Consider the following 11,230-nt stretch of genomic DNA (forward strand, 5'->3'; position numbering starts at 1 on the left):
GAGAGAGAGAGAGAGAGAGAGAGAGAGAGAGAGAGAGAGAGTGTATGAAGAGTTCTTTCCTTAACCTGCCTCTCTCTCCCACCCCACATTTCCACCTCTCACCACCTACATACGCACACAAGTACACACGCATATATAGAGGTAGAGACGCACATAATGAGAGAAAAAAACAAATGTATAGTTTGCCTTAGAAATACATCTTACGTGTACGAGAAAAAACTCTCTTTTTGAATGGGTAACTTTACTACAATCCTTTCACCTTAACCTGGCCCAGATTTTCGTCCTTTTGCAGCTTATTTCACGTAGCTCAGTGGCAGAAAAAGACAATACTATGGCTCTACATCCTTCCCATTGCACTTTTTCGTGACTAGCATGGTGTTCTAGTGTTAATCTATTGTTCCTACGGCTCTACATCCTTTCCATAGCATTTCTTCGTGACTAGCTTCATATTCTAGTGTTACTACGGCTCTACATCCTTTCCATAGCTCTTCCTTGTGACTAGCATCATATTCTAATGTTAATCTATTGTTACTACGGCTCTACATCCTTTCCATAGCTCTTCCTCGTGACTAGCATCATATTCTAGTGTTACTCAATTGTTACTCCCGCCCCGCATCCTTGCCATGGCGCTTCTTCGTGACTTGCGTCATATTCTAATGTTAATCTATTGTTACTACGGCTCTACATCCTTTTCATAGCACTTCTTCGTGACGGGCATCATATTCTAGAGTTAATCTATTGTTACTACGGCTCTGCATCCTTTCCATAGCACTTTTTCGTGACTAGCATCGTATTCTAGCTTTACCACGGCTCTGCATTCTTCCCGTAGCACTTCTTCGTGACCAGCATCGCGTTCTAGTGTTAATGAAGTGCTACAAGTTAGTAAAAATCCATAACTCTTTGGAGCTCTGCTGATGGCCAGGTGTAGTCTGAAGGGTTGATTTGACTAGTAACCAAGGAGACTCGATGTTTACCTCATAGCAGACAGAGTAGAAAGGAGAACGACCTCATCCTATAGGCTATTTCTTCAATCCTTCACCTCTTACCATCTGGATATTTGCTTAGAACATGTGTGTGTGTGTGTGTGTGTGTGTGTGTGTGTGTGTGTAAGTATGTATGTGTGTGTGTTTAAGTATATATGTGTGTGAAGGGGTGAAAGTAAATGAGCTTGTGTGTCAAAGTGTGTGTGTGTGTGTGTGTGTGTGTGTGTGTGTGTGAAACAGTACACTCCATCTTTGAATCCTAAAATCCTCTTATAAACCCTTTTTACTCGTATATATCTCGTTGATGGGAAAGACGGAAATATTATCAGAAGTTTGCTTATTAGAAACTGATTTATTCTCCTTTAAATTCTTCCTTCTATAATTCTGTTTGGTTATGCTGTATAATTACATGATGTAGTGTTAGGTGATGTTAGGAAGCTTACTAACACCTCTTCCTTACCGATTTATTCCTGATTCTGCTACGTTACTATATTCTTGTGTGGTTAGGAAGCTTACTAACACCTCTTCCTTACCGATTTATTCCTGATTCCGCTTCGTTACTATATTCTTGTGTGGTTAGGAAGCTTGCTAACACCTCTTCCTTACCGATTTATTCCTGATTCCGCTTCGTTACTATATTCTTGTGTGTTATGCATTCTATGTTGACATTAAAAAGATTTAAGAAGAAAAAGGGATAGTAATGGATAGTTTGGAAAATAAATCGGTAAGGAAGAGGTGCTAGGGAGCTGGAGAGGAGTGCCTTCACGTGGTGGCACTGATATAGCTGGGCGATTCCACTGCCTGACAACACACACGCCCCTATAGACGAAGGGAGACAGTTCCAGGGTTGACCTGGTGCGTACATGAAGGGCTGGGAGCATCTGTTAACTCTATAAATCCTTCGAGGCTGCTTGTAGGGAAGGATATAAGGATGTTAAGTACTTTATATAAGAATAAGACAAGGATAGCCACGTAGGAAGGAAAGCAGTGAAATTCAGACACTGGATTTTCACTTAACTTTATTTCTTGATACACAAAGACCCTTATTCTGGTCGGTTCAGGTCCCTAACACCATTTCCTAAGCGATTTATTTTGCTTATTACACCTTACTGAATTCTTCAACATAACTCCTTCCAATATCGCCATACAATGCATCAATATACAATAGGATATTAACCAGCCATATCCAAAACAAATCGCTCAGGAAAAGGTGTTTGGGAACCTTACCTGACGGGAATAAAGGACAAAATCATTAAAGGAAATAAATACGATAAAGATATAAATAATTTGGTCATCCAAGGTGAGTGCAGAATCAGGAATAAATCGCTAAGGAAGAGGTGTTTCGGCTCAGCGGCCTGGCGTCTGGTACAGGCCGGATGGAGTGGCGGGGGCAGAATACGAATACCCGTTGCCATTACCGTTGATGAGTCCGTTACCGTTACCGTTGACCTGCCCGTTGCCATTTCCGTTGGTATAGCCATTTCCGTTAACTCCATTACCATTTCCGTTGACAATTCCGTTGCCATTAACACCGTTGGTATAACCGTTGCCATTAACACCGTTGCCGTTAACACCGTTGGTATACCCGTTGCCATTAACACCGTTGGTTACACCGTTGCCATTAACACCGTTGCCGTTAACACCGTTGGTATAACCGTTGCCATTAACACCGTTGCCGTTAACACCGTTGGTATAACCGTTGCCATTAACACCGTTGCCGTTAACACCGTTGGTATAACCGTTGCCATTAACACCGTTGCCGTTAACGCCGTTGCCATTAACACCGTTGCCGTTAACACCGTTGGTATAACCGTTGCCATTAACACCGTTGGTATAACCGTTGCCGTTAACACCGTTGGTATACCCGTTGCCATTAACACCGTTGCCGTTAACACCGTTGGTATACCCGTTGCCATTAACACCGTTGCCGTTAACACCGTTGGTATACCCGTTGCCATTAACACCGTTGCCGTTAACACCGTTGGTATACCCGTTGCCTTTAACACCGTTGGTATAACCGTTGCCGTTAACACCGTTGCCATTAACACCGTTGGTATAACCGTTGCCATTAACACCGTTGGTATACCCGTTGCCATTAACACCGTTGGTATAACCGTTGCCATTAACACCGTTGGTATAACCGTTGCCATTAACACCGTTGGTATACCCGTTGCCATTAACACCGTTGGTATACCCGTTGCCATTAACACCGTTGGTATACCCGTTGCCATTAACACCGTTGGTATACCCGTTGCCTTTAACACCGTTGGTATAACCGTTGCCGTTAACACCGTTGCCATTAACACCGTTGGTATAACCGTTGCCGTTAACACCGTTGCCATTAACACCGTTGGTATAACCGTTGCCATTAACACCGTTGGTATACCCGTTGCCATTAACACCGTTGGTATAACCGTTGCCATTAACACCGTTGGTATAACCGTTGCCGTTAACACCGTTGCCATTAACACCGTTGCCGTTAAGTCTTGCTCTATATCCGATTCCATTTAGTCTCCTGCGATATCCATTGGTGTAGCCGTTGCCGTTACCACCGTTGGTGTACCCGTTGCCATTGACACCGTTGCCATTAACACCGTTGGTGTAACCATTGCCATTGACACCGTTGCCATTAACACCGTTGGTATACCCGTTGCCATTCAGTCCATTACCATTAACACCGTTGGTGTAACCGTTGCCATTGACACCGTTGCCATTAACACCGTTGGTATACCCGTTGCCATTCACTCCGTTGCCATTAACACCGTTGGTGTAACCGTTGCCATTGACACCATTGCCATTAACACCGTTGGTATACCCGTTGCCATTTACTCCGTTGCCATTAACACCGTTGGTGTAGCCGTTGCCATTAACACCGTTTGTGTAGCCGTTACCATTAACGCCGTTGCCATTAACACCGTTGGTGTAGCCGTTGCCATTCACTCCGTTGCCATTAACACCGTTGGTGTAACCGTTGCCATTAACACCGTTAGTGTAACCGTTGCCATTAACACCGTTGGTGTAGCCGTTACCATTAACGCCGTTGCCATTAACACCGTTGGTGTAGCCGTTGCCATTCACTCCGTTGCCATTAACACCGTTGGTGTAACCGTTGCCATTAACGCCGTTGCCATTCACTCCGTTGCCATTAACACCGTTGGTGTAACCGTTGCCATTAACGCCGTTGCCATTCACTCCGTTGCCGTTAACACCGTTGGTGTAGCCGTTGCCATTCACTCCGTTGCCATTAACACCGTTGGTGAAGCCGTTGCCATTCACTCCGTTGCCATTAACACCGTTGCCATTAACACCGTTGGTGTAGCCGTTGCCATTAACACCGTTGCCATTAACACCGTTGGTGAAGCCGTTGCCATTGCCGTTGCCATTAACAGCAGGAGGAAGGTAGGAGTTGCCAATCGCACCGTTGCCGTTAGTGAACCCGTTGCCATGGCCGTTGGTGAACCCGTTGCCGTTGCCATGGCCGTTGCCGTTGCCATGGCCCAGTTTGGCAGCAACAGACACGCCAAGAACGGCTGTGCACGAGTGAACAACGGAACACCAGTTAGTTGAGAGAGAGAGAGAGAGAGAGAGAGAGAGAGAGAGAGAGAGAGAGAGAGAGAGAGAGAGAGAGAGAGAATAGGAGAGGGTGAGAGTGTTTTGGGGGCAATAGGTAGATAGATAAATAGACATCAATAGATAAATAGATGGCTAGATTCCTTGGGTTGGTCTGTTGGGCAAGTAAATGAGTTATTTTTTTTTAGATAACAGAACAGAGGAAGGAAAAACAAAAGAATAAATAGCTAATCCATACACCCGATTACTGGTGTCCTCTGTTCATAAAATATCTGTAACAGTTGGACTTGAACAGCTGTGGGTTGAAGTTTGGAGGGAAACAACTCTGGGGAAGCGAGTTCCAGAGAGATGCAGTTCGGGGAATGAAAGAATTCTGATAGGCAGAAGTTGTGCAATATGGCTGAGTGACAGTCCAGTCATGAGCGCTGCCAGATGCCCGTGTAGCACGAGGGAAGGCATGGAGAGGTGGCACCATGGACGCAACTTCGTCTGAGCATTTGCCATAAAAATATCTGTAAAATAATGCAAGGGAGGCAACATTCCTTCTTACTTGCAGGGGAGGTAGTTTATATGTAATGGCAGGATTGTTAATAATTCTAACAGCTTTGTTCTGAATTTTGTCTAGTTGTCTTAATGCAACCTCTCCACAACCATTCCACAAGGGTGAGCAATATTCAGGCTGAGAGCGCACAGGACTCTTATAAATTATAGCCAACTGCTCGTCAGTGAAGTTACGGACTCTGTACAATAATCCAAGTTTCTTTGAGGCGGTTTTAGCAAGTGATCTGACATGAGAGGTCCAGCTGAGGGCACTGTTAAGTAAGGTACCGGTATATAATTTTTTTTCTATACTGGACAAGTGAAGCCACGTAGTCCATCCTGTGATAAAAGCAAATCTTAAATGTTTGTCAAGAGCAAATGCAATGAGCCAAGAGAGCTGTAGGTGTAAATCAATGAGCCAAGAGAGCTGTAGGTGTAAATCAATGAGTCAAGAGAGCTGTAAGTGTAAATCAGTGAGCCAAGAGAGCTGTAGGTGTAAATCAATGAGCCAAGAGAGCTGTAAGTGTAAATCAGTGAGCCAAGAGAGCTGTAAGTGTAAATCAATGAGCCAAGAGAGCTGTAAGTGTAAATCAATGAGCCAAGAGAGCTGTAAGTGTAAATCAATGAGCCAAGAGAGCTGTAAGTGTAAATCAATGAGCCAAGAGAGCTGTAAGTGTAAATCAATGAGCCAAGAGAGCTGTAGGTGTAAATCAATGAGCCAAGAGAGCTGTAAGTGTAAATCAATGAGCCAAGAGAGCTGTAAGTGTAAATCAATGAGCCAAGAGAGCTGTAAGTGTAAATCAATGAGCCAAGAGAGCTGTACAGGTAAGTGTAAATCAATTAATAAAAAGTAAACTAATTAGAACTCACCTGTCAGGACAATCCAGGTAGCGAGCGTCATCTCTCAGCAAGCAAGATGTCTCAGGCTGCAACACACAGCAACACTGATCAACATTTTAGAATATTCTTTAAACATTATTCTGGTTGACAGGAGGATGGGAAATGTTTATATATATATGTGTGTTACAGTCGTGTCAATTCCCTGATGTTCTGTGGTGGACTCTGAATGTTAGTGTTTGTAACATGATCTGGGTTTAGAGGTTGGGGCTAGCCAGGTTTATTACCCGTTCCCGCCCTGGATTGGCTCGGGGTATTGTTGTCACTCGGTTTGTCTGTATGTTTGTGTGTCTCTCTGTCTGTTAACAACATTACGCTAGAATTGCTGGTGCGATTTTGACCAAACTTTTAGTGAGGATGGGCTGTGACCTTCTGATCAACTGATTATATTTTGGGCCAAATTTTGCTAAAACCCAGGCTGTAGGTCCAAAAAATGTTAAAAAACAAACCAATTATTATTTTTTTTTCTTCATAACTCCTCTCAAGTATGTCATATCGAACTGAGACCAAACCTAAAGGTGCATCTTTCAAATTTGCATCCTATAACATGCCTCATTACATCAGGGGGGTCACCCCCCAGTTAGCGGTAGGGGGGTCAGTGTCAGGTGGGTCCTATAACATGCCTCATTACATCAGGGGGGTCACCCCCCAGTTAGCGGTAGGGGGGTCAGTGTCAGGTGGGTCCTATAACATGCCTCATTACATCAGGGGGGTCACCCCCCAGTTAGCGGTAGGGGGGTCAGTGTCAGGTGGGTCCTATAACATGCCTCGTTACATCAGGGGGGTCACCCCCCAGTTAGCGGTTGGGGGTCAGTGTCAGGTGGGTCCTATAACATGCCTCATTACATCAGGGGTCACCCCCAGTTAGTGGTAGGGGGTCAGTGTCAGGTGGGTCCTATAACATGCCTCATTACATCAGGGGGTCACCCCCAGTTAGCGGTAGGGGGTCAGTGTCAGGTGGGTCCTATAACATGCCTCATTACATCAGGGGGGTCACCCCCGTCAGTGGTAGGGGGGTCAGTGTCAGGTGGGTCCTATAACATGCCTCATTACATCAGGGGGGTCACCCCCCAGTTAGCGGTAGGGGGGTCAGTGTCAGGTGGGTCCTATAACATGCCTCATTACATCAGGGGGGTCACCCCCAGTTAGTGGTAGGGGGGTCAGTGTCAGGTGGGTTGGGCCTAAAATTTCAAATGGGCATAAAATCGTCAATTTTCACCCGATTTACTCCAAATTTGATATGTGACATCTTTGACTAGATATCCTGTTGTGTTTATACGTCGGCACTAAAATGACTGCCGGGGACGGTTTTGCTGAGCCTTGGCACCGCTTTTTCTTCTTATTATTCTTGTGTGCAAGAAAACTATTCTTACTGTACCTGCGTCAGTGCGTATGATTGCTTTATGCTCCGTTACCTGTTTGTGCACCTGTCTGTTGTGGGGCTGGATCGTGTCTGTCTGTCTATTCCTTCTGAAAGTCTTTATATACTGGCTGATGCCCCCCCCCCACAGAGGCGGGGGGTGGGGCAGGGGGGGCAGGGGGGCGTGTAGGTCAAGGCCTGCGTGTCGGAAAGTGAAACCTAATTCTCGTCGGTTAAGGAAGCTCCCTAACACCTTTCCCTAAGCGATTTATTTGGCTTCTTACACCTTACAGTCTTATTTTGTGTTATGTAAATCTTTCCTCTTCGTAAGAGATTTATTTTGGTTATTACACCTCACTGTCCTCTCTTGTTTTTGTAAATCTTTCCAATAGTCTAGAGCCATACTTCTTCCTTCCCTATCTCTCCGTTCTATCCTTCCCATCCCTTGTAAATCTCTCCTTATCGATTCCTCCCTCTCCCTCCCATCCCTTCCTCATCCATCCTTCTCCCTTCCATCCCTTCTCTATTTCTTCACTTCCATCCCTCTCTCTCCCATCTCGTCTCCCTCTTCCTCTCTTCCCCTTTCCCTCACCATCCCTTCTCAATCCCTCCATCTCCCTCCCATTCCTCCTCCACTTCTTCCTCTCCCTCTCATCTCTTCTCCACCATCCCTCCATCTCACTCCATCCATCTTCCTCTCACCTCATCTCGACTGATTGTGTGCAGTGATAATATTGTTAATAATATGTTGATTTTAATTAGTTACCCCCAAAGAGACTTGTTAATAGCACGATCCTGAGCCATTTAATTCATCATTGATCCACCTCAGTAAGTCTTTATCATCTCCCTCCCTCCCTCTCTCTCTCTCTCTCTCTCTCTCTCTCTCTCTCTCTCTCTCTCCAGCACTTCCTGAGAGAGGCACTGTTGGGCAAGAGGTACATGCCCATCACACAGAGTCGATCCATTAGGAGGGACCAGCCACGCCCTTTGATCTCCCCATTATGTCTACCCATTGCCTTGTCGCCCCCATTACCCCTCCGGCACCCCCTTCGTCTGCCCCTGCCACTACACCCATAACTACACCCATAATGGAGTCCTGGGAGACAAGAAGTGTTCTGAGGTGTATAGACTCAGGTCAGATTCGAGGTGTGTTTTGGTGTATTGTGTGAGGTGTGTGGCGTCGTCTTGTATCAGAAATATAAGGTGAGAGAGTGACCTGGCACTCTGTAATAGACCACACACACACACACACACACACACACACACACACACACACACACACACACACACACACACACACACACCTTCTAACATAGCAATTCGTATGGGTATTCATCTATTACCCCCACATCCAGTAAAGCAGCCACGAATGACACTACCCTTAAGGTCAGAACTGAGGTCACTTTAGGTCAGCCTGTCTCTAGATCAAGCCTGCGGTTCAAGAAAGTGATCCCCAACAGAATCTGGCTATGATAGGTCATGTGGGGCTGCCCGAGAAAGCTGAGGTGAGAACAGGTCAACAGCACCAGACAATATTCCTCTGTACCCTGTTACACATCAGAATTATCTACCCATCTGTCTAGTCGCCCATGATCCACCTGTGATCCACCTGCCTGCAATTTCCACTTAGGTTAGGAAGGTACTGCATCCTCTCACAGTCAACCCTCTTGCAGACAACTAGTTCCCAACAGACCTCATGGAAAGTGTTGCATTTGCTTTCCTGATTCATCTCCAATTTGTTTACTGAAGAGGTCAGCTGGGCTACTCCCTGTCTTAAACTCATCCATCCCACAGTCCACCACAAGACCCATCACTCGAAGATTCCTTTAAGTCTGCCTCACATCGCTTGAGATCGTTCGTGGGGGCAATCCTCAGCTCTCTGACTCAAGTTGTTTATACGATTCCTTGTCTTTACGTTTCTCTTCAGTCCTACAGCTCCATACAATTCTCAGTCAAGGTAGAGGGAATAACAGTGACAAGGTACTAAAACAAAATGATCTGTGATAGGAGTTTATTGCACAAGTTTTTTATCTTGCAAATTGGTTAGCATCTTTTATAAACACCTCACCAGAACTCTGCCTTGTACCATCACATCTGCAAGAGGAAAGTGACGCTCCATTGAAAACACACACACATAACACACTAGCACCCGTCTAGCAACAAACTCTCCTCCCTTTTCTGTCCAACTCCCTAATGCAAGAGTTAACCGTTATTCCCCGTCCTTCATGTATGCAACAGGTCAACTCTGGAACTGTCTTCCTCTGTATTTCCCACTGCCTATGACCCCCAGTGTTTCAAATACAGTATGTCCAGGCATCTTGAAATGAACAGATCTTGAATTTGGCGCTCTGATATCTTCTTTTATGTTTTTTTTTCTCAGAGGGAACAATCTGGCTGTCTTCTGGCCTTGGGTTCCTTCTTCCTTGCATTAAACTAAAATATGTACAGACCACTTTGCCAGCACACTACACACCCACTTTGCCAACACACTACACACCCACTTTGCCAACACACTACACACCCACTTTGCCAACACACTACACACCCACTTTGCCAACACACTACACACCCACTTTGCCAACACATTACACACCCACTTTGCCAACACACTACACACCCACTTTGCCAACACACTACACACCCACTTTGCCAACACACTACACACCCACTTTGCCAACACTTCTGATCCAAACACTACACTTACACTCACTCGTCCTTCATCAGTACTATAAATTAACCCTAATTAGCCTCTGTAATCAGGTGGCGTGTTTTATATCCTAAGTCATATTACTATTAGACATTGCTATTCGCCTCATCACCCACCCAGCCCAAAATTTCTGGCTGATTTATTGCCCTCTGAAATATGTTCACCATTTTTGTCTAACTCAAGCAGTGGTTCCCAAACTCGAAACCAAGACAGATTTTTGGGAAGCGGGGGGATAGGAGGCTGTTTTTAAATTGCAATAGATTTCATGGAACTCTGGCCATCAAAAATATATTACTGATTCTTTTTTTTAATGGTAACTATTTTGACTTGGCAGATGAGTAGCTAGATTCCATTGCCATTTTGGAAAAACTGTAGGAATTATTTTTTTTTTTTGGGGGAGAGGTTGAGAGGCAAATTAAGAGGGTCATATGGATTTTTAGAGTTCCTTCAGGTGGAAAGTGACGAAAAAAAATGAAGACCATTGCTCAAAGAAAAACCTTGCCATTCTCTCTCTCTCTCTCTCTCTCTCTCTGGGTAGTGGGGTAGTGGTAGTCAAAGAGGCAGTACATTATCACGGATCTTTATTATGGCGTCTGTCTCGCCAGTTAATTAAATACAGAAGAACAGAAAATAAATATTTGTTAATGTGAGTCCCTCGAGGGTAAGGAGGCTCCCTAGCACCACTTCCTTAGCGATTTATTTTCCGAACTACCCATTACTATCCTCTTTGCTTCCTATATCTTCTTAATGTCGACATAGATTGTATCAGACAAGGATATGGTAACGGAGCAGCGTCAGGAATAAATCGCTAAGGAAGAGGTGTTTGGGCTCAGCGGCCTGGCGTCTGGTACAGGCCGGATGGAGTGGCGGGGGCCGAATACGAATACCCGTTGCCGTTACCGTTGACCCCACCGTTGCCATTACCGTTGATCCCACCGTTGCCGTTACCGTTGATCAAGCCGTTGCCATTACCGTTGACCCCACCGTTGCCATTACCGTTGATCAAGCCGTTGCCATTGACACCGTTGACCACACCGTTGCCATTGACACCGTTGGTATAACCGTTGCCGTTACCGTTGACCACACCGTTGCCGTTACCGTTGACCACACCGTTGCCATTGACACCGTTAGTATATCCGTTGCCATTGACACCGTTGACCACACCGTTGCCAT

General features: G+C 45.4%; 2 protein-coding genes across 2 annotated transcripts in view; both read right to left on the bottom strand.

Moving 5' to 3' along the window:
* Positions 1 to 2,330: 2,330 nt before the first annotated feature.
* LOC145409937 (uncharacterized) lies at positions 2,331 to 5,994 on the bottom strand. Its single transcript, XM_080280197.1, has 3 exons — positions 5,964 to 5,994; positions 3,221 to 4,513; positions 2,331 to 2,980 (listed from the first exon to the last, which is right to left on the bottom strand). Exons 1-3 carry the CDS (start codon positions 5,992 to 5,994, stop codon positions 2,331 to 2,333), a joined length of 1,974 nt encoding a protein of 657 aa, XP_080136323.1.
* A 4,892-nt stretch (positions 5,995 to 10,886) lies between these two features.
* Positions 10,887 to 11,230, bottom strand: part of LOC145409938 (uncharacterized) — a 2,882-nt gene continuing 2,538 nt past the window's right edge. The window contains exon 4 of the mRNA XM_080280198.1: positions 10,887 to 11,230. This exon is cut by the window's right edge and continues 738 nt beyond it. Within this exon, the coding sequence (XP_080136324.1) occupies positions 10,887 to 11,230 (344 nt within the window).

The sequence above is a fragment of the Coenobita brevimanus genome, chromosome 83 (genome assembly GCF_032717465.1).
Source record: "Coenobita brevimanus isolate Jiangsu-jjx chromosome 83, ASM3271746v2, whole genome shotgun sequence".
Classification (NCBI taxonomy): Eukaryota; Metazoa; Arthropoda; class Malacostraca; order Decapoda; family Coenobitidae; genus Coenobita; species Coenobita brevimanus.